Source organism: Pelodiscus sinensis, chromosome 4, assembly GCF_052426305.1.
Source record: "Pelodiscus sinensis isolate ZL-2025 chromosome 4, ASM5242630v1, whole genome shotgun sequence".
In the NCBI taxonomy this organism is placed as follows: Eukaryota; Metazoa; Chordata; order Testudines; family Trionychidae; genus Pelodiscus; species Pelodiscus sinensis.
Genome location: NC_143055.1, coordinates 7,370,542 through 7,394,418, shown reverse-complemented (window position 1 = coordinate 7,394,418; position 23,877 = coordinate 7,370,542). Strand labels below are relative to the sequence as shown.

Here is a 23,877-nt window from a genome sequence, read left to right as displayed (position 1 = left end):
CTCCGCGAGGACACACTAAACTCTTTGCTAGGCAGGGAGCTAGCGACTTCAGGGAGTTTCCTCCAACAGCTCCAAAGTCTCAGCCTTGTGCAGAACCTTTCTGCTAGGGCTCTGGAGTGTTCTGCAATGGTTTTTCCCCTCAAACACTTACTGTTTTTACCTGGATTTGCTCTGCACAGATGAGGTTTGCCTCTAACAGGCCTGTGAAAGGCTGTGCAGATCTGTTGTGCTATAGAAATCATCCCATGCAGAACATGCCAGGAGAATCATGGCCCGACAAGCATTCTATTGTATAGGACTGATTAGCTTCACGGGAATGGTAACAGAGAAGTAAGGCAGCAAGAGGGATATCTTTCAGTAAAGCAAACAAACCACACCTCTTCCTTTCATCGCTAGGTCCTTATTCAGCAAAGCATTTATACTGAAATGAAGCCACAAGCCAACACGATCAAGTGTTTGAAGCACTGGACTACGATTTGGTAGACCTGGGTTCAATTCCTGCCTCTGATCTGCTAAGAGACATCAAACAAACCATGTCACCCTGCCTCAGTTTCCCCAACTGTAAAACAAGAATATGTTACTGATCTCATTTGTAAAGCACCAAGATCTATGGATGAAAAGAACTAGGTATTACCAATCTTCATCCTGTCTTATCACTCTGATGGTACAGAATTTGCAAGATGGAAGAGAGAAGTTGAAATTTGGGGGAAAGGGAGAGGTTTAGACGCTCAGAGCATTTTTATTTAGATACCAAAATATACTATTAAAAGTAACTTTAGACTTCAATAGGAAGCACTACTTAGGAGTCAGGCAAACCCCACAGAAATATTTTTGAAACCCAAGTAGAGTTCCTCTGTATGTCACATTTTCACGGCTTATGCACAGCACCGATTGTTTTTAAACTCGCTCAACCTCTATAAATGGGAAATGCTCAAAAGGAATTTTGTTCAACTTTTCCAAATAATTTACCTTAGTGCCATCCAAGTCTGGGACATTTTCAGACATTATGAAAACAGCCACAAACTGAAACTGCATTGCAATCTTAGCTAGTGAGCATCCAAGAGAGAGAGAGAGAGAGAGAGAGAGAGAGAGTGTGTGTGTGTGTGTGTGAGTGTGAGTGAGTGAGTGTGTGTGTGTGTCTGACAAAATGAAGCAAAGTTTAAGTGGTTTCCAGATATCACTACACAGGATAAAGATACAGACTAAAACTTTCAAAGGCAGTGCTTAAAAATTAGGTTTTTAAATACCAATTAGGCAAGTAAGTCTAAGTGGCCCGATTTTCAGAAGCACAGAGCAGCCAAAAACTCCAGTGAGTCAGTGGGAACAGCTGCAAATGAGGGTGGTAGTGGAAATCAGGCCATTTTTATTTAGGTGCGGAAATATGACATTAGAAGTCTAACTTTAGGCACCCAGAAATTTTGACTACAGCCTTGTCTGTGCAAGATGGGCATGGTTAATGATTTACAGCTCCAACATTAACGCCCCAATGCTGCAGTGGCACATTTTTAATTACACAATTAAAAGTAGCTCAGTGGAAGAGGGGCAAATATGGGTTCCTTTTTATATTACAGCAAGCCAGGTTTCATGCAACACACATCCTGTCCCAGTAGAATACTTTGTTACAGGACAGGCACGGGGTTACATCAATTACACAGATTGTATGCAATATTTCAAAGTAGATTTGTTGTGCTATAGGGAGCGAAAGATACAAAATCCCTGTGCACAGAAACATAAGCTCTTTGTACTAAAGCTTTGCAGATTGCTCAAAGGGTGCTGTTTTGCAACATCAGAGGAAGTTCGTTCTCATTGATAAGGTGTCGGTTGGTAAACCATTTCACCACCAAAAAACTCCAAGAGTAGAAAGGGAAATCCCCAGGGTAAGGCACCGCTGAAGCCAATACCAATCATAAAGGAGTTTCTCCACATATGCAGCCAATCAGGTCATCAGAACGCTGGAAAGGAAACTTATAAAATTTAAAAATATATTTGCTAGTTTGCAACACTGCAGCCGAGGGACAACCACATTTCATTTTTTTTTATATAAATACATTTAAAATAGCACCAATGATCTCATTTTCTCATAAAGTTTGAGATTTTAGTGCCCATGATTCTTGCAAAAGAGTAGTTTCCATTTACAGCTAAACTTTATGCAATGCTGTGAAGAAGACTGGACAGCATTTATCCACCTGCTTAGAAAAGGAAGCCAGAGCGATTCTAGGATTTCATTGACAATCTTAAGGACAATGTTCATTAAACTGCTGATCATCTCATCTGAAGAAGTGGATTTTGCCCAGGAAAGCTCAATATATATATATAGTATGTTAGTCTCTAAGGTGCCACTGGACTCTGGAGGGAGTTTGCTGGACGTGGGGAAGTCAGGTTTCTGGCTGTCCTAGGGCTCTCCTTCTGGCTGCTGGCCTCTGGTCATAGTAGTGTGTTAACAGATAGGATGAGATTTAAGGAAACACTTGGTTACAGATGCTTTTCAAAGTAAATCCAATTATTGGATGTTTTAAATTGTAACTGGGCATTTTATCTATAGTAACCCAATCAAGAATCACCCTAAACTTTTGACAAATTTTCCATCTGTCTGGATCACTGGAGAGAATCTAGCGGTTTGTTTTGGGTGTAACCAGCTTCTCCAGGCAAACAGAAAAACCCAGCATTCGCTACAGGAAGTAAATGTCAACTCCTGTGGAAAGGAAACCTCTTTTGGCAGCTCTCTACAAGATACACACAAAAAGAAAGACATTCTAATGGTAACTCAGAGTTTTACTGCTCATCTGTAAGATAGCAGTCTTTAAATAACTTCTCTTGCATATATAGATCATGGTGCTCCTATGGCATGGACAGTCTCCATGTGAAAAAATAGTGGCCTTCTCAGAACTTACATTACACAAAACAGTTATTGGGATATTTTGTACATAGTGCTTTTTCACATCCATGACACTGCTATTTCCCTTCATAACTGCTCCAAAACATCTTAGAAATCAGAAAGAAGAGAAACACAAAAACCCTAGGGCTGCGTCTAGACTGGCATGATTTTGCGCAAATACTTTTAACGGAAAAGTTTTTCCCTTAAAAGTATTTGCGCAACAGGGCGTCTATACTGGCATGTGCTTTTGTGCAAAAGCATCCGTGCCAGTGTAGACGCTCTCTTGCACAAGAAAGCTCCGATGGCCATTTTAGCCATCGGGCTTTCTTGCGCAAGAAATTAACATGGCTGTCTACACTGGCCCTCTTGCGCAAGAGGACTTATCCCTGAGTGGGAGTCGGAGTATTTGTGCAAGAACCACTTATTTTGTACATTACAAAGTCAGTGTTCTTGCGCAAATACTCGCAGCCAGTGAAGACAGGCGGTCGCTCTTGCGCAAAATCATGCCAGTCTAGACGCAGCCAAGGAGTAAATGGCTGAGCTACCTTGAAATGCAGGAGTTACTGGATGAATCTGAGACAAGGATCAGAATATTAGAAAGACTCAACACAATCTCTTAGCCAAACTCTTAATACCGAATTCTGAATTCACTATGTTTTGGGGATGATGATTCTGCAACAAAAGCATCGGTATCAAACAAAACCCAGAGCTGGAGATACAAAGCTCTGTAACCGGCTTTCCTCCCATGTTACATTAATCGCTGATCAATCTCTGGTTGCATAAATCTTTCATAAATTTGCCTTTCCATCATCTAATGGAAGCAGGTGGTTAGGAATGGTGCGCATGCCGCCCACAAAATCTGGTTCCAGGCATTATGTTTCTGGAAAGCAATTTAAGGTTTTTTGTCTTTTTCAAATAAAAGGAATGCATGTAAGGCACATTCTAGCGTGGGTGGTCTGCAAACAGCATCGCCTCTCCTGGCCCTTGTGAAAGAAAGGAGTCAGCCAGATTAATACTTGGATATAATAGGCCAAGTCTGTAAGATGACTTGAAAGTGAGAGTGTTGTGCATAGAATGTCTCTTTCTGTTAGCACAACACGTGCACTGGGGTGTACAGATACCCAATTTTTAAACTCCCTTTTATTCTCCCTGTAAAAGGGTAGACCCGTTCCTTTAAGGGCCAGTGGCCTGGCCAATTATCAGACTTAACTGTGAAAGGAGTCGTCAATTACAAAGGCAAGCAATCGGGTACCTTGAGGGAGCACTGTGGGAAGAGACCGTTTCCTGCAGCAATCTCTCGGGGACGTGGGGACCTCAGGCAGTATACCCTAGGCACCACTGCTGGGCAGAAAGACCCATCTGGAAGTTTTGTTTGCCTTGTGAGAGTCCATGGCCATCTGGACAGTAAGTGGAGCTCAGAACCAAGAGCTGAAGACCAACTTGGTGTGAGTGATAAATTCCTCAGGCTGGTGAGGAAGCCAGCAACTTGCAATCGCCTATACTACCAGGTTAAACACCTGTTACTGTGACCCTCCTTGTACATGCTACTCTGTCCCCTAGCTGAATCACGAGCTTTTGATTACAGGTCTAGTCCTCAGGGAAAAAGGGCAGGGCACTAGAATGGTCCTATTTCCTGTTGGAGATTCAAAGAAGAGTTAACAGGAAGAGTAGTGATTATAACAGAAGTCCAGCTCAACTCAAGAACTACATATGGCCAGAGTAGCTGGACTTGTGGATGAGTCTGGAGCATTTGATGCTTACTTGACTACCGTATTCTTGCTCATAAAATGAAATTCATTTGCTTATAAACGGTGGGTGTGTTTTGTAAGACGGTAAGATGCTCTGATACAACAGCCTAGTGGGTAGACCTGTTGTCCCCATTAAAGTTACAAGACTATTGAAGGAACGAAAGGATCTACTAAGATACTGTTGCAAATAATACACATCTAAAACCATAATAGTTAGATTTAGGCTGGGGTTTGCAGGAGCCTGAGTGTCTTTATTCATCTTCCTTTCCCCCAGTCTTGCAAAGCTGTCATAGAAAACACACCAGCCCATGCGCAAACATTTTCTCCCTCCCACTTGACCATGAACAGTGACAATGAAAAAGTAATAACATTTGTGCAAATTCACTTGACCATAATAAAGGTACTCATTTGGGGATAGGGAAGTTAAGTTGCAGATAATCAGCTGATCGACTTGTGGATGGAATTTTCATCGACTACTCCATTAGTCAATTGGGGGGGGGGGCGCACGCGGGGAGGAGAGAGAGAAGAGCGCGTTCGCTATCCCGGCTCCGCCTTTTAAATGTTATAAGAGCTGCGTGGCTCTTACGACACTTAAAAGGCAAAGGTGCGGTGCGGGGTTAAACCTAGACTTATCGGGTGGTCGACTGGTCTTTTACATCCCTAATTTGGGATAGAGTAAATTTTGCAGAGACAGCTTTGATCTTTTCCCTCTAATGCAGCAACATCATGGTGGAAAGTTCTACACATACCTACTACTCAGCACGGGCTGAGTAGACTCTACGCAGCTTTCATGCTGCTTCCAGTTCAAGTCACTGATACTGGGAGTGAAGGAAACCATCACTTTGCAAAATACCCTTTGCCACCCTCTCTGCCCTTCCTGAGGAAGCTTGTGCTCCGGCAGCTTGCACATATTGAGCAAATAGCTTTCCTGGGAAGAAAGCCACTGGCTGTGGTGGTTGTGTTTGATGACCGATTTTGAAATCAGAAGGTTTTGTTTAACACAGGAATTGCCATATTGCATCAGACGAGAGCTCTGTCTAGTCCAGCATCGTGTCTCCATCAGTGACCAGTACCAGCTGCTTCCAAGGAAGGTGCAAGAAACTGCGGAGTGGGGGATTATGGAGCAACTTGCTCACAGGGAATGTTCGTTCCTGAGCCCCATGAGGCAGAGCTGGAACACAAGGTTTTATATCCCCTTCCAAAACACTTTTGTTTTGGCTTTATTTTTTACAAATCCCTGCTCACCCTTGCTGCTCTGGATAACACTTTCACCATTCATAAAAAACTAACAGCCCAGACGCTTTCCACTGATGTACTAGCTTGTCGGAACAGCTGGGACGTGAGGGAGAAATTTTTCAATGGGTGACCCAGAAACATTTTGTTTCTGCAGAAAAATGAGAGCATGTTAGGCATCTTCTGTTGGTTTCCTTCTGTAAAGTGTGTCTTCTCAAGCATGCTTACAATACTTCCTACGCGCTGTTCTGTGCATTCACCTCCAAATGTGAAAAGGCCACGGGTCTCATCTTTTCGGATATCAGCAGACACAATCCCTATTTGGAATAACTAAAACAAACCCACTTAGTGCAAGCAGGCAGACACAAATCAGCATCCTCATTCCCGTATGCCAGGCGATTCACCCAGAGGGTATTCAGGCTTCATTGGTAGGTGTGACTGCAATGAGCATTGCTACATGACGTCTGACAGCGACTCACCCCTGCCTGCATCCCCCAAAGCTTCTGTACAGCTTGCTCATGTGCCCAAGAGACTATGAAGCTGCTTCTTCCCCGCTAGCTGTCTCCAGAGTGGTTCTTGCTGCTCAGAGAAATCTAGGATGAACAGCTTGGCCTTCCAGTCTCCTAGCTGAAGGGACACTTTCCCAGAGGCTCTGAGGTATGCCCAGTACCTGCTTTTCTTAACCTTTCTTGCTACGCACACCAACATTCATTTTTAAAGATTTCCAAAGTAAGTTTTCACATTGTGATGGCCCCAGAAAGCACTACAGCAGCCTAGTACAGTGTTTCTCAATCTTTTTTTTTATAAAGTACCCCTTTAAAAAAATATATATATGTGTGTGTATGTATGTATGTTCCCCCTTTAAAAAAATTATAAGTACCTTAGTACCTACAGTTTTCAGACACACAAAATGTGTGTGCGCCATTGCAATACATTTGTTTAAACAACTTAATCGTAGCTGGGTAGGCGATGAAATTTTTGGGTGTAAAAAGTACAAAAATAATAAAGCGCTGTAAAACTTAACAAAAAAATTCAGTTTTCTCCAAATTTCAGTTGTGCTGACATACCCCCCCCTCCCCAGACTTCTCTTGGGTACCCCTAAGAAACTCGTACCACTGGTTGAGAAACACTGCTCTAGCACGCCGGCTTTGATGAGTCTTTCACTTTATACATGACTGTTTTAAAGTTACAGTGAAAGCTGGGCTCAGAAGGCTTTTGATAACCAGCCCCCTCCCATAGGAAACCAGTCGGAAATATCTTCCCAAAGCTCCCACTACGATTGGACAGGGCTTCTTAAAGTAACTCTCCTAAAAACCAAGCTGTTTTTGATGGTCCCTTGGGTGACTAAATCAGCATTCATGTCACAGCAAATCAACCAAACAACTCTTCAATGGCAAAGTTCTAACACAAAGGGAGTCAGTGTGGAGTAACAGACAGCCAACTGGACTAGGAGCCAATAGATGAGCATTCTAGCCACTGACCAGCTGTGAGAGTATGGGGTTTAGTCACTTCCCCTTTGCCTTGTCTACATAGACAAACAGGGGCTGTCTCTGTCTGTCAAACTTTTAACACAACAGGATCCTGCTCTTGGTTGGTATCTCTAGGCACTATCATACAAATAATAACGGAACAAAACAAAACAAAAAACCCATCAAAGGCTTGTCTGATAAAGCCGGCAAAATTTCCTTTAAAATTTCCATCTGCAAACACAATCATGTCCCACCTGTCTTTCTTCTTCAAGGCGTATTCTCTCCTCTTCTTTCTGCCTTTCCTCTTCTCTCTTTGACTCGAGTTTTTTCCGTTCCTCACGCTCTGCTTCTTCAGCCTAAAAATAATTTTTAAAAAGCCATAGATTATTCTCTCTCAATCTCTGGTTTCATACTTCACAAAGCATCAGTTCTCTCTTACCAGTTTCCTGGACTCTTGTATCCAGAAATACATAACTGATTTTTTTTTTTTTTGAAAGAAGGTCTTCTAGTTTATCATCAGAGTTTTCTGTTTGTTTAGAATTTTAGTATTTCCACTAAGTTTATAAATTATCCTTATGGTGATTTAAAATATCAGTTTCCTTTGTCAAAGTTTTCATCTCCACTGAATGCACATATTAGCTGATTCTTGTAGCTTTGCTACTGTATATTGTGACAACCATTTACTTTTCCCTACACTTTAAATAAAAAAAACCAAACTTTGCAATCATAAAAACCCTAGTTTTAAATCTACCTTGAATTTTGTTCTTATTAATCTGAATGGCATCCTCTAAATTTACAATGAAATCACATTTAAATTATTTTACAGTTCAAATGGATAAATTGCTCTCCTAGATAAAGAATGGAAATCTTATTGTTAAGGAAGACTAAATTTAACTTAAAAATACAAGATGACCCCTCTCCTCCAAAATAACCAACCACCAGAGCCAATACCTCAAATTATTCCAAGGGCGGGGGGGAGGGGAAAGAGGGGAAGGGGGAAATCACAGGGCATCCCTGCTATATGTCCAAGATACATTCCAAAAAATGTGGCTTTATAGCAAAATGATGTCAAGCGGGGAATATTCTTCCCCCAGTTCACTTTCATGAACTGGTCTTTTTTTGTGTGCGATGCAAAAGTGGGAATAGGAGGACTTATAACACAACAGTTCCTACAACAATTAATGATGTTCACGAAGAGCCGACACATGCCAGGGCGACGTATAGCGAGGATGTCCTGTAATGGATGATTTAGACTATCATTTTAGAACATCTTGATACTGATTTTTTTAAAAATTATTTCCCTCCTTTCTCCCCACTGAAAAAATAATTAATTAATTTGTTGTTTTTAAAGTCAATAGCCAGGAGATGCATCCTCATTGAGGAAGTGCCACCTGGAATAGTGTCATTTTAACTCAAAACAGCTGACCGGTTATCTGTGTGGAAAAAGAAAATCAGCTTGATTTCAAATGGACCAAAGAATCTTTCTGCCTCCCTCTGCCACCCTTTATTTAACTCTGATTTTCAACCTTTTCTCATTTTCAGACTGCTAAAAAAATTCAATTGGAGGTGGAAACCACTTTGGAAATCCTAGCAGTCTGAAAAGCACTGATCTACTGATCTGATTTTGCTCCAATCCTGCATAAGAAGTCAAGCACAGAAAGTAAACCCCAAAATGATTGTGAACAAATGAAGGCAGAATCGGAATGGAAGTCTATCCCTAATCATGCAGTGTTTGCTACCATGCATGCTATCTATAGTGCTTATTACCACAGCAAGCCTACGTAAATGTAATCCTTGTAAAATCCAGGCACCACTTTATTTCTTAACACAGGGCTTATGTGGGGCTGTGTGTGGATCCAGTGCAGAGGTCAGTTTCAGCCCAACAGACTTAATTACTACATTCACTCAGGTACTGTGGGGACTTCTCTGTTACACAAAAGTCTGTTGTAGTTACATCAAGCTTTTGCAAACCATGCTCCAGGTTACAGAGACTGCAGGCCAATAAAGTAGAACAGGAAAAAGAAATTAATGTATAAAAACTTGAATCACCCACTAATGTGCTTTAGGAAGATCTGCTGCTGCTGATTAACAGCTGGGAGTCCAGGGGCAACTAAACACGTGCAACTGAAAATGCCAGAGTGGTTAAGCTGGTAATTCAATATGCAGAACTAGAGCTTAGGAAACGGAAGATATTCATAGCACAGGGATGTCTGTTTTCTAGGGTTTTTGCTCTCTGCTGAATTCTGGCCTAGGGACTGAATGCTCAGCTCCCAGAAACGTCAACGGGCTTTGCAAAGAGAGAGCTTGCCTAGGTCACCAAATTCTCATCCACTCCCCCAGGAGTGAACAGAGAAAGTCTGTGCATGGAGAACCAGCACAGCAGGTGGTTAGAGAGGGGACTTCCCCCCTGTAGGTGAACATGGAGCACTGCATAGACATTCCCTCAATCATACTGCAAACTTGAGGTGGCAGCAAGGGCAAGCCCTAAGCTCCTTTTTGGTCGGTTTTGGAAACAGCCCGCTAGCCCTCAAATATCCTTGTGCAGTGCTGCAGGGATAGGCACCACGGTGGGGGTCTGGACACGTCCGTACACTCTGAAGCAGGTCTGGGGGCCGGGATGCTTCTGCACAGCGACATTAATCAAATTTCAGTGGGGGTGTATGTTTAAGGGGCTGTGTGACTCAGGTTGTACAATAAACAATCACAACTATCAGCTGCTCTTCCAGAGGCCCAGACGATTGGATGGGGAGGGTACGCCCCCAAAGCAAAATGTTCCCCACACACACACTTTTGATGACATTCCCAGCTGTTGTGACCAAACTCCTCCTGCCTCCTACAGGTCAGCTATCACCTGCCCTTTGCTTTGTGCTTTAGGTATAGTACCAAACACTCACCTCTCGCTGGGCTTTTCTGGCTTGTTTCTCTTCTAGCTTCCTCTGTTTCTTTGCTCCAATTTTCCCAGACAACTGAAATTCTGCAGCTTCATCTCCATCCTCTTCTTCTGCAACAATGCATTAGAGACAAAGAACATTTAGAGCTCTCACAGCTGGATTCCCTGCTTCTGAAGAGAGATGAGAAGACAGCCAAATGTCTGACAAGATTCAATAAAAAAAAGAAAGAAGGCATTCACAAGGGGCTGCCAAAGCCACAAAACCGATTTTACAAGGCAGGCAAACGTATGGTGAAGTCAGAGGTAAACTATACTGGAGCCTTTGAAGAAAAGCTGTATAGCATCAACATCCTGCTTTCCACAGTGAAATGTAATTTTCATTACATCTCTACAAAGTCATGCGTTATACGCACTTACTTTTACAATTTAACATCCGGCTGTAGGGATTTTGTTATCCTGGTACCTTCAAGCCTATTGCAACATATGATCTCAATATTTAAAAAAAAAAAAAGGGGGCATTTAGAGAAGGTTTAGTAATTTACACTGTGATGCTGCCCACCATTCCCCATGTCTGATGTTTAAAAGAAAACATATAAAACCCTCCAAGGACTATACAATGCATATCATGTGCTTGATCTTTAATAGCCTGCCTGCACAGTGAAGTCACAGCAATTGCACAAACAAAAATGACCTTCTAAAACAAACCTGGCAATTTGCAATTGTTTCTGCACTCGTGGAACATGAGAACAATGTGCAAGTTAGAGATGCAATTGGAGATGCATTTTTACAATACCTAAATATTTGCTGATCAAGTAATCAATGAGCTTCGGTCTTTGCACGAGGCTGCTCTCTCCCCAGAAAATATTCTGTCCCCTCGTTTCTTTGCAGGCCACATGTTTGATCTTATTACTCATTCGCCTGCCTAACCTGGGACCCAATCTTGCAACACAGGAGTAGATTGACCCCGATGTTCAAGGAGAGTTATTGGGATTCTGCATGGCGTAAAGCAGGGGTGGGAAAAAGACCCTCAGTAGGCCGGATCTGGTCCGCGAGACAGTTCCAGGTCCCACCCCCGAATGGACATGCCCAACCTGTGGCATGTGCCCCGCGGGGGAAAGGAACTCAGTCCCACCCCTCCTGCCCCCGCGCAGCCACTGGAGAGGAGGCAGCAGTGGGGCTGAGGCTCCTCAGCGGCGCCTCGACCATGGGGTCCTGGGCCAGCCCCGGCGGTGCCGCAGCCATGGCCACGCATCCCCAGGCCGTCCTGGAAGCTGGAGGTGCTGTGGCCCAGGACCGTCCCCGCAGGCGCCGCTACCGTGGCCAGGCTGCCCAGGGCCAGCCCTGGAGGTGCCGTTGCTATGTCCAAACAGTCTGGGACCAGCCCCAGACCATGTGGCCACGGTGTCTCCTGCCTCTAAGGCCGAAAGGGGAAAGGGTATATAGAATCTCACAACTTTGAGGACCCAACTCATGATTTTGGAATGCTTGAAATATGCCAGTCACTACAATGAACTGTGATGGGTTTGGTTACGGTGCGTTTTTACGAAAGACCCTTTTGCACGTGGAATTTAAATCCTGGTCTGACAGAGCCCACTTCAGTTGACCTTTAGGGCGTGGGGCAAAGCCCAGATTTACCTCAGGCATTTGCCAGAGGGTGTGATTAGGTGGCTGTGGGATCAGGTACCGTCTTTGGTAGGTTTAGGTTTTGAATGCGTAATCCGAGGCCTGTTTGACAAACTGAAACACACACAAATACAGACAGTAGCTGCCTTCCATACTAGAATTGTTCTCCAACTATTCCACTGCTTACTCACTCTGGAAGGAAATAAACACAAGGTAGACTTCTCAGCCCAGACTTCAGGAGGAGTGAAATCATACTAGTCCAGTGGTCGCCAACCAGTAGCTGAGGATCTACTGGTAGATCTTGGAGTCTCTGACAGGTGATCTTAACTGGTTTGGCTGGGAGGCTGTGAAGTGCCGGCACTTCAGCTGCCCCAGCCCGCATTGCACTGCTGCTCCTGCCCAGAGCTGCCCCAGAGAGTCTCTGCTCATTGTGGGAGACAGAGGCAGGGAGGCACTGACGTCACTCTGTCCCCCTCTTCTATTCCCCATCTTCACAGAGTGAGGATGGCGGGGCCTCGGCGAAGGGGAGGGACGTTGGTGAAGGGGCGTGGCAGAGGTATTTGGGTTTGAGAGAGATCCTGGACTGACTTAAATTCAAAGTGACCTTGTGCTTAAAAAGGTTGGAGACCATTGTCCTAGCCAGAGGTTCAGTAGGGTTTCCCCCCACTGCTTCTCCTATGCAGGCTCAGAAAGCACAAGACTCGCTCACATTTTACATAGCCACAGCTTCTGAAATTTTACTAAGTGAAAATAATTCAACTCTGTGACATGTGGAAATATCAAAGGTAGCAACACATCCCCAGAAATGCTGCATGGAGTTACACCCTTCCCGTTCACAGTTAGAGTCAGCACATATACGACTGGCACTTTCCAGGAGCGAAGAATAAAACAGAACCTGCCCTGTAAAGCTTAGGCTATGCCTACTGGGAAAGACTGGCAACAAGTGCTGTCGACACACGAAAGTGAAAACTGATCACACCAGTTTTTCTGCCTCCCACTGAGGACATTTCTGGGCCACATGGCTAGCGCCCCTGTCGACAGAACAAAACAGAGTGGGTAGGCAGAACTGATCCCTGCGCTTCTTGGGAATCCCTCCTATCTCTGTGAGTTCTCAGTGCTGAGGAATGTCAGAGCAGCACAACCATATCTCCAGGCCACCCCCGCAGCAGCAGAACAGGAGCATTTACTCTATTGCTTTACTCTGTTCCCCAAAGGTGGCAGCTCACTGAATTGGTTAGATACTTCCTGGAGCTCTGAAAGGAGAAGAGTGCATGCCCGCAGGGCAGCAGAGATCACAAAACACTGAGCAGAGCCATCAGGGTAGGCATTGTGGGATACCGGCAGAAGTCAGTTCTCATGACAAAAACAAACACCACAGTCTACACTGGTTCTGTGTCAACAATAAAGAGAGGGGAAAAGACAAAAGTCTTTTGCAGGGATGAAATTTGTGTCGTCAAAAGTGGGTATTTTTCCCAGACAAAAATGTTGCGTTGTAGTGTAGACTGAGGATGTTAAGGACTAGTCAACTATCCAATAAGCAAATGCTTATCGGATAGTACAGCTGACTGACTGATCCCCCCCCCCCTTGCTGCCTCTCTGATAGAGGCAGCAAAGAGGGGTGGGTAGAGGGGGTACTTCAAACCAGCAGCGCTGCAGGGAGGCCGTATGGCAGTGCTGCTCAGCTGATCCTGGGATTAGCTGTGTGAAGCTGCCGCTTTCAAACGCCAAGGTGGCATTCAAAGTGGCAACACCGCACAACTAAGCCTGGAATCAGCTGTGCAGTGCTGCCCCTTTGAACAGCAGTGTCACGTGGAGCCCGAGGTAAGCCTGGGACTCCCCAGCTGATCCCGGGTGTCCATGTGGCATTTTCATAGAACCCAGGATCAGCTGGTGAGTCCCCAGCTTACCCTGGGTTCTCGGGAAATGCTGCATAGAACCTCTAGTCAGCTGGAGAGTCCCCCACTGACCCCGAGGTCCATGAGGGCACCTCCACTTTGAAATGCATAAGAGCCCCCACTGGGGACTCTTGTAGATTTCAAAACTGGCATCTGCGTGCAGCCCAAAGTTAAGCGGGACTTCCTGTTGGTCCCGGGCTGCACATGGAGTTCCGCATTCCTCCTTTGAAATGTACAAGAGTCTCACGTTTCAAAGGAGGAATGCGGAAGTGCCTATCGACTAGTCGATGGAAATTCCATCGACTACTCAACTATTAAATTAACTGATATTTAACATCCTTAGTGTTAAACCAGCTCTCACTGGTTTGTCGCCAAAAGGTGTTTTTTAGCGACAAAACCTACCAGCGTAGCCAAGGCCTTAAGAGTTATCGGAATAGCATTTCTTATTGATTCCTCGGGGCTTGTCTGCATGTGGGAGATTTGCACCAGTGCTGGCTCTCAGTCTAGCAATGCTCTTTCAACGTTTGTCGGGGACTGACCTCTGACCATTAACATTTTCCTCCCCCTCCTCCCCACCCAGTATGAAGCGTCTGATGGGATCCCACAAGACCCACTTCCTCAAGACATCAGCGCGTTTCCTTGAATGTGCAGTTGCTAGAAATGCACCACATCTCCCTTTAGACTGTGTTCGGCTCATGATTCAGCAAAGTGCTTCAAATTAACAAGGTACCCAAGTACGTGCTTACCAGGACTTAAGTACATGCAGAAGTGCTTTACTGAGTTACTGCCTTCATTATTTAAGCTGACGAATAATTAACCCAAATGCAGAACAGACATTAAATGCAGCATGGCATTTGAGCTGTCACGCAGTTATTACCACTGTAGCTTAAACACTCCATGCAGACCTATTCAGCCATGCACAGACAATGAAAGGTGTATGTGTGCCGGGGGACAGAGGTTACTGCTGATGTAGGAGTCATAGTTTTGAGCTTCCCCAGGTGGACATGCAAAACTTTAAGACTGTTTCCTGATTGTTTTTGGCTTGGAGTTGTGTGGGTTTTGTTTTCTTTTTGCATTTAACCTACACCAACTGTAGATAATGCTGCTTCCCTGCCAATAACCTTATCATTATGAAGTCATCAGCATTCAGATGCATTTTTTTGTATTTCTTTTTAGCGATGTAAAATTTTGATTATTGGGCTAATCGAATCGTTGGTGCAATTTGTATAGACTATTCGATTAGTCAATAAGGGTGTTTCCGCCTCTCCAAGGCTGTTGCTACACTTCAAAGGAGAAAGCACTGCGGGGAGGATGGGATCAGTGGGGGACTCAAGCAGTCCCCCCCGGCCCTGTGTTCCCTGCGGCATTTCAAAGCAGCAGCACCACGGAGCCCAAGGTCTCCACGTGGCACTGCTGCTTTGAAACGCTGCGTGGAGCCCGGGGTCTGGTCCTAGGCTCTATGCAGCACTGTGGCTTTGAAGCACCCCGGCTTTGAAGCACCCCCTAGTCTTCTCCCCCTGCTTTGCCCCCCGCTGCCACTTTCTCATGGGAGGGGGGAGCAACTAGTCATTCACATCCCTATTCTTTTAACAAATTCCTTTTGCTGCTGGGCTCTGGTTCTGTAGATCAGGGATCAAATGCAATTTACACTGGTGAAACAACAGTAAGTCTGCTGAAGTAAACTGTTTTACACCAGTAAAACCTGAAGCAGAATTCAGCGCCACAGGCTCATTTCTGTCAGCTCTTTGGGCCGTGGTCTTTTTATTATGTATTTGTCTAGTGCCTAGCACAATGGGACCCTGGTCCAGGGCACGGGCTCCCCAAACTACTGCAATATAAAATGATAATGAACCCAAAGCAACTAAGGTAATTGGCTTCTGAAATCCACCCAACCCTGCTTACATCAGAATCTGTTACATGTGGCCACTTATGGGGACAAACCAAGCCACCATATGGAAAGGCGTGGGTAATAAGATGAATAACATTACAGTCATGCAAGCAGCTTCTTTTTGTAAGTGAAAAGATTTATCAGTGATCCATTTTAGGACTCAAACAAGACAGTGGCCTATTAATCTGCAGCCATGAAACCAGCCTACATGCATGACAATCAAGTGCAATACGTAAAGGGCATATACTTCTCAAAGGAGCCATCGAACCACTTGAAATTCCTTTTCTGAATAAGGGCAACTGAGAAACAAGACAAACTAGCTTCCTTCACTCAGGTCTGCGCTGGAAATGTCTCAAGGGCAAAGATGGTCAGTGCTAAACCATACCACGTGGTTTACTGATGTAAAGGAAATCGAGGTTGCTATAAAAATGCGGCAGATATATTGATAACACTAATATCAGCTATGATATCTATTTCAAGAGGATAACAAATCCAGGTCACAACGTATACCATTTACCGGCGGTGTGCTAATGAAGAATTTGGTAGTCATGGAAAGCACAGCACAAAGTTTAACTGTGCATTGAAGAAGTTTTACAGTATTTTATTTCTCTTAACCTAGAAGCATAGGACAAGGGCTACATGCATTAACAGAACTAACAGTACAGACTGAACCTCTCTGGTCCGGAAACATCTGGAGTCCGGAATGATTTTAGTTAGCTGCATGTCCACTTTTCATGGGTGCAGCCATGAAGATCCCATAAAGTTTGTTTGTGGACATCAGTCCTGGCTCTCAGTGTTCTGTGCTGTTATTTAGCTCTGATTTACCCCTAAACATCCTCTAACAGCCCTGGAAGCAGTGTAAGTGTTGGTAATTCTGCTAGACAGTATTGACCTCCTGTGGGATGGAAAATTCTCTGGTTCAGAACCAGTCAGGCCCCATGGATGCTGGATTGAAGAGGTTCAACCTGTAACCTATCTCACATGACTTTGTGAGGCATCATTAACGTTTATGGAACAATGTATGTATCCTGGGATGCATGGCACTATTGTGAATAAGTGAGGTGTATTCCTTACTTAGTAGTTAAGGAGACTCAGTAGTGACGGATGGCAGAACAAGAGCAATGGTCTTAAGTTGCAGTGGGAGAGGTCTGCATTGGATATTAGGAAAAACTATTTCCTGAGAAGGGTGGGGAAGCACTGGGATGCGTTCCCTAGGGAGGTGGTGGAGTCTCCATCCCTAGAGGTTTTTAAGTCCTGGCTTGACAAAGCCCTGGCTGGGATGATTGAGTTGGGTTGGTCCTGCTTTAGGCAAGGGGCTGGACTCAATAACTCCTGAGGTCTTTTCCAGCCCTGGGATTCTAGGACTCAGATTCCAAGGCCAGAAAAGACCATTGTGGCCATCTAGAGTGATCTCCTACATTACACAGGCCAGAGACCTACCCCCAAACAATCCTACCACAAATCTTTCAGAAAAACATCCAAAGTTGATTTTAAAATGGTCAGCGAGTCACTACAGGCTGATCTTGCAAGTAAAACAGCACAGAACATCCCAGTTTAATGACAATCAATTCCATCATCCTAGGAAGGTGTAGATAGGATGCTTTATTTAATGAAAAGTATCAAACAATAATGGATTTAAAATAAATGAGGAGCGCGGCATTAGTCAAGGTGAATTTTATGTAGGCACTGTTTCAGATGTCAAAATTACGAACAGATGCAGATTTAAAATGCTACACATATGAGCCTTATGGTCAGCAGATTGATTTAAAAAAACCAACAATCTGTTGTCGTTTCTGTGCTCTTCCTGTAGCAGTTAGCAACTACGCAGCTACACAGTCCAGCAAGCTGTAGGTATCTGATGCCTCCTGGGAGAAGCAGACCATTCTGAGTTCCAGGTCTCAGGAGGTAAATAAAAGGAACCACATTTCAACTACGATGTTTTAATCTGCAATGTTTAAATTGGGACAACTATGTCTCTGTATTTTGAAAGCGAGATTGTACGGGGTTCGCTGGGATGCCTGGCTGTGCCAGCACTTCTCTGGGGGCTCTACTAGTTTTTGCAGGGTTGATTCCAGGTGGGGGGCACAGAGATAAGCCTTCCAGGCAGATCCCAATGCAAACTGAGTTTTGCCTTCCTTAGTCTGCAGACACAGAAACAATAGCACAGAGAGGAGACCTCAGACTTCCCAAAATGCTGATGTGGTTTTCCATGAATGGGGGCTAGGGCACTGGAGTGAGCCATGCTGTGAACCTTGGGAGAGATATTTCACCTCTCTCACCTGTTTCCCCTCTTTAGATTATCATCTTTTTGGGGAACAGAGCTTCTCACTACATGTCTGCACCACATCTAGCACAATAGGGCTCAGCTTTCATTTAAGGTGCCTGTCTCACAATTAAAAGGAAGCAATTACTCTCCAGATGGGCAGAGAGTCTTGTGGCATAGACAAGAATGATCATCTTAGTGCTGTGATACTCAAAGGGTCCCGCCCCACCGTGCAAGGCGCTGTATGGTTTTAGGTGCATTCGTGGGGGATATGGCTATAGTACTAGGAATCAAGGCCTCCTAAAGGTTGAGTAAACACCTAGGAAGCCTGATATTTTTCTACACTTACCAAAGGAAAATGAAAGTGTCCAGGAGGTTAAATACTTCACTGCTGAGCATTTTAGCAGTGACACCTCACTACTCTGAGTGGCAGCCTGGTCCTCGAAATGGGTCTTCAATCCCAATCTCATGTCTGAAGGAAAGCTTTCAGCAAAGCCATTAAATGCTAAAAACCAGACTCCGCCGGAGCCATCAGCTCCAAGCTCTGGTGACTCCTTTGCTGGCTCAACCTTTCACTGCCACCTCCACCTGAATCAACTGAAGAGGCTTAAGAGCTGGTTTCAGTCAAAGCCATTCCTGAGCCATGCACACACACTTTCATGGAAACCCTGAGCCTTGCAAACTCATACACTTACAGGACATCCCTCCCTCACCCAGGCTCAGTGACTGGCCCAACTTTACACAGGAAGTCTATAGCTGAGCATGGAATCAAACTTCGGTCTCCCCAACTCTAGACTAGTGCCTTAGCCATGGGGCCATCCTTCCTTTCTACCCTACTACACCCCAAACTTACTACCGAACATTCAGTATCTGTCTGTAAGTGTATTCATTATCCTCACTGTTGTAATTCTGGCCCAGGAAGGTACCCTGGAGTTGCCCATCTTGTTGTGTTATGCCCAACAGGCTACAAGTACCCCCAAGAGAGCTCTGTCATCTGTTTGTCCTGCGCCACGTGGATCTTGGCAATTAGTATTGTGAGTTGCTGCAGCAGCAGCACCAGTGTGGTGTGAAGGATTGGCAGCTGTTGATCAAAGATTATTTTCTAAGTCAATTGAGCTCAGAGGGTTCACTCATTTTGAGAATCACTCTGTCACAAGTCTGCCCAAACATTTGGACCCGAGCAGGTTATTAATAGACATGGTTACTCTCATAAGAGACGACCTTCTTTGAGTAATCAACTAACCACTGAAAAATTTACTCAGCAGGCAGACCCGGCGTGGGACGCTTGGCTAACAGGCCTGCCGCAGCCCACACGGGACCCTTGAATAAAGAGCCTGCCTACACACCGGGGTCAAGGTTCTGTGGGGAAGCTGTCGGCATTAGACATTTCAAACCTGTTTTCTGGGCCAATCTGCAAGTCCTTCAGATGTCCTGCCCCACCCCAACCGCAGGAAGAAGCTGCCACAAGAAAGATTTCATGTTGATTTAACTCCACTTGCTAAGGGTGAGTATTTTACATCCCCCCCCAATAATTTCCCATCTTTCTTTCTATTAACTATTCCTCCTCACCCACTCACAATATCTAGAGAACAGTTCCAGTAAATAAAATTAAGCCTTTATCTAACTTATTTCAATAGCTACTTATAAGCACCTGCATAGATTAAAATATGAATTCAACAGGCTAGGCACAAGAACCAAGCAACGACAACTAGAAGCCGTCAAAAAGAATCCTCTTTCTAGCACTGTATGGTAAATTGGAGAAGGTTCAGAGATGAACCACAAGAACAATTAAAGGATTAGAAATTGTGCCTTGCAGTAAAATTCCAAGGAGCCCAATCTCCTTTGCTTAGCACAGAGAAGGTTATGGGGTGACTCGATCACAAATCACTATGTACTTACACGGGAAACAGATATTGGCTAATGGGCTCTAGGAGAGAGAGATTATAGCATGATCCAACAGCTGGCAAAGCAGGACAAATTTAGCCTTAACAACAGAGACAGTAATGAATCATTGGAAAAATCCTGGTGAACTGTCACTGGCAATTTTTAAATCAAGATTATCTTACAAAACAAATTCTTTTGTTCAAACAGGAGTTATTTCAGTGAAGTTCCCTGGGTTATGTTATACAGAAGTCAGACCAGATGATCAAAGATCATTTCCATGTCAATCCTTTCCTTTATTCTACAGTGGAACATTTCACTCTTGAAGTGATAAAGCAACTCAGTAGAGTCACCAAAGTACAGGGTCATTCTTCTTCCCTTGAAAGTGTCTTATTCTAGCAAAGACATTTAATTTTAAAATAAGAAAACTCCACTTTCTTCCCCGCTAATGTGTAAGCAACGATTACACAAGGCCCAAATCTCAGGTGTGCTAGGGTACTTTTTGTACCAGTCTCCTAGGACAAATCAGATACTGTCCTCAGAAGGATCCTCTGATACTTGCAATGACTCCCATGTCAATGCACTCTCAGTTCTCAACATAAGGAAGTACTGGGGGAAAGGGAACTTTGACAGCTGGTGTAGATCAGAGTTAGGTCTGCTTTAATCTGCAACAGGAACCAGGCCCACGTAGAACTAGTCCCAAGACCAGTGGGTGTGTGCATAAAGCTCAGCTCACCCAGATCTGAGCATCTGTTCACAAGTCCAAAACAGAAAACAGACAGATGAGCACACAGCTACTGACGTCTGGAGGCCTGAACAGCCCTGCAACTCATCTAAAGGCAGCTTGCTAAAGAAAGCAGCAAGTCCAGCCACTGTATGATTTTCAATGCCTGTGTTCTCTCCAGGAAGCATTAGCACCATGTGCCAGTGCTCAGATACACACCCACAGCACAAGACAGAGGCGAGAAAAGGGACCACACTGGAAAAAAAGGACTTATCTTAATTTGATACAGACTGTAGAAAGAAGTAAAGAGAGAGGCCAAATTAAAGAGGGAACTTCACATTGGGGTGAGCCACAAAAGAGTTTAGAAGGGCTGAGGACATGGCTGCTTCCACTGCTGAAGTGCAAACTAACATAAACAGCTGTGCTTTGAAAGCTTTGCATTGAACTCCTCTGAAGAAGGCCTGAATGGCCCAAGCGTCAGGCATCAAAAGTCTTGTAGATTTCATTGTCTTTCAACTGTGCCAGCACATGAAAAGAAACAGTTCAGACCTTGCCCAACTCCCACATGTGACACAGCTAAATATAATTCAGTCACCCATAGCTGCACTGGCTGCGTAGAGCTAGCTGTGTGTGGGGTAGCAAAAAGGGAATTTGGTTAGAAAAAGCCAGCAATTAGCACGCACAGGCAACAAAAGGTGTTACTTACAGGCATTTTCCTGACCACAGTGAGGTAACAAGGTTATTATCTAAAGATGTAAAACGAAATTATGGGGCCCAGTCCACCCTGACCTACGACTACACCACATGCTCTAGTCCATGGTGGTACAATCTCAAGCGAGGGAGGCTCTGCCCGCATCAGTACTGGAACTGGTGATTTAGTAGGTTGTGTTCTTTCCCCTAAGACAGCACTAACCCCACGCTTTGTCTGCTAGGGCAGCAATCTTCAGAACAGGCATAACAGCTAAGGCACCAAATCAGTTTGTATCATAAGATCCCTTGGCACTTTTTAATAGAGCAGAGCTGTCAAGCAGCCACATTTTAACTTGGTTACCTACGTTCTGCCTCTCTCCTAATTTCTCCTTGTTTCTAACTGGGGGGGGGAGGGGGAGGGAAAGAGGCATTTTCATTCTTCTCCTAGAAGCAGTGTGACCTTGCTGGCACAGAACAGTGGCCACAATCCATCACAGAAGCAGCTGCACCTCCATGATGGGCAAATGACCTCTAGCGAGAGGAGATCGAACACACTGGAGGAAGTGCTGTGTAAATGTACTTTCATATCATTAGGACAGCACGGCCGGTCGGGTTCTGCAGTCTCCATTCAGAACAGCTGGCCAGCACATTCTAAGAGGCTTATCGTGTACCTAGGCCAAACCAAGCCCACCTGCTAGCCCAATCTGTTTTTAAAAGTGGAGCTGAATCAGAAGTTACCTTCCATCCCCTCTTCTGCCTGCTGCGCTCTCCTCTGGGCGAGCATCCTGCTGCCCATGTTCCGTCGGCGTCTGGGCATCCCTTCTCCCCGCTCTTCGACGTGAGGCCGAGGCCGCGCCACTGCGGTTGCCACATTTCGCTGGTGCTCCTCGTCAGCTGGAAGGGGGACATTTTAAAGGAGAGGTTTGATATTGAGCTACTGCAGCTATCCCTTTGCAAGGGTGAAAGGAGCGAGCTGACGGGCAATTAGTGATACACGAGTGGTCTGGATGGCTTGCAGCCGTAAGACCAAGTAAAGTCATTTCCTCTCCCCCCCCCCAGTTATTAAGATGCTGTTTCTCTTCTGCCTCTTGTCCGACATTCAAGAAGGGTGGCCAGAAGGAGCAGCAGAAGTCACCATAAGCAAATTCCACCTCTGGATGTAAAATCCCATTTAATTGGCTCACTGGTTTAAGAGGGTGCATGGGGGTTGCTCCAGCCCAGCTGGAGGCTCTCCCGCCCCTTCCTCCCCCCTCCCCGTTGCTGGCCTGGAAATGCCACCTCCCTCCTGTTGCCACAGGCAGGGGCTGCACTGGCCAGGACGCTGGAGCAGTGTGACTTTCTGTGACTGATCAGGGTGCAGCAAAGGCAAGGGCTGCTCCAGCATCCCAGGCAGAGATGACCTGCCTGTGGGGTGTCCGGGCACTGCAGCAGTCCCTTGCTCGTGGCAGGCAGGGAGCTGCTCCAGCCCCACCAGTTAAACCATTTAAACCTTCACATTCCTAGAATCAACATGATTCAGATATGCAGGAGTCAAGCACACAGTGAGCATTTGGAAAACCCCACCCTTAATCTCCCTGGGTTAAAGGCACTTGGGATCCGAGGGGGATTTTCAAAAGCACCTAAGGCATCTAACGCCCATTGATCCCACTCGACATCCTGCACCTTGAGGTACGTAGGTGCCTAGCTTCCACTGAAATTAATTTCAATCAATGGACGAAAGGAGTCTGAATATCTTGGAGTATCTGGACCCTTAAGCACCTTTAAAAACCGGCCTTCTGGTCTCAGTTCTCCACCAGTAAAACAGGGACGAGTCTTATCCATCTTATTTATTTAGAGTCTAGTCTCTTCAAGCAGGGACAGTCTCCTGCGGGGAAGAGGTGGGTGTCTAGCACAATGGCCCTCCAATGCTGATTGTGGTCTCTTGGTACTACTGTTATTAGAGAGGAAGGGGACATAAAAAGTCTATGGACAGGCCCTTGAAATACTGTTATGAACCTGAAATACTGTTATGACCATATAGGTGAAGAGGCTTTGTCATTTGATTATGGTCCCATGGCTCTTAGAAATGTCCTTAAAAAAGGGGGGGAGGACCGTTTTTGCTGTATTTACTTTTTTCAGTCCAATATGAGATTGATTTTTACACACACACACTCGTCATATGTGGTAAGAAAACTGGTTCCGTCATATCTGAATTAGCAGAACGTGGGACCCAAAAGTGTCTTTCTTCCTTTCGGAGAATTCAGATTTTGGGGGGGTATTTTTGCACTTCAGCTATTCAGACCTGACGTTATCAGGACTGTTGAAACCTGTGACCGTGTGTGTATTTTCCACAGAGTAATGCATGTATTGCTGCTCTTGGAACAAAACTTCATCAACAAGGACGGACGACAGAACACAACTGGTGCATGCCAGAGTGTCTCATTTTCCTATCCTGACTTGAGCATGGTTATCCCCAGCATATAGGACTATGGAAGAGGGAGCTGGTGGATAGGATTGCCAGATACTTTCACAAAAAATTCCGAACATGACAGGGAAAAAAATTAGTTGGGGGGGGGGGGGGGGGAGAAGTATTTTACATGTCCAGTATTTTCTGGTTTTTTTTTTTTAAACCAGACAGGGCCCACAATTACCCGTGATCCACCAGTCTTGGTGAAAACTGGACACTTGGCAACCCTACTGGTGGATCACAGTTCACAAG

The 23,877-nt window shown here is 45.0% G+C and overlaps 1 protein-coding gene across 1 annotated transcript in view; it reads right to left on the bottom strand.

The window, feature by feature from the left end:
• The window catches only part of DDRGK1 (DDRGK domain containing 1), a 55,109-nt gene that overhangs the window by 19,262 nt on the left and 11,970 nt on the right, over nucleotides 1-23,877 (bottom strand). The window contains exons 2-4 of the mRNA XM_075931006.2: nucleotides 21,918-22,073; nucleotides 10,220-10,326; nucleotides 7,580-7,681 (exon numbers count right to left, since the gene is read on the bottom strand). Coding sequence (XP_075787121.1) covers nucleotides 7,580-7,681; nucleotides 10,220-10,326; nucleotides 21,918-22,073 — 365 coding nt within the window. The remainder of the gene's footprint in view (nucleotides 1-7,579; nucleotides 7,682-10,219; nucleotides 10,327-21,917; nucleotides 22,074-23,877) is intronic.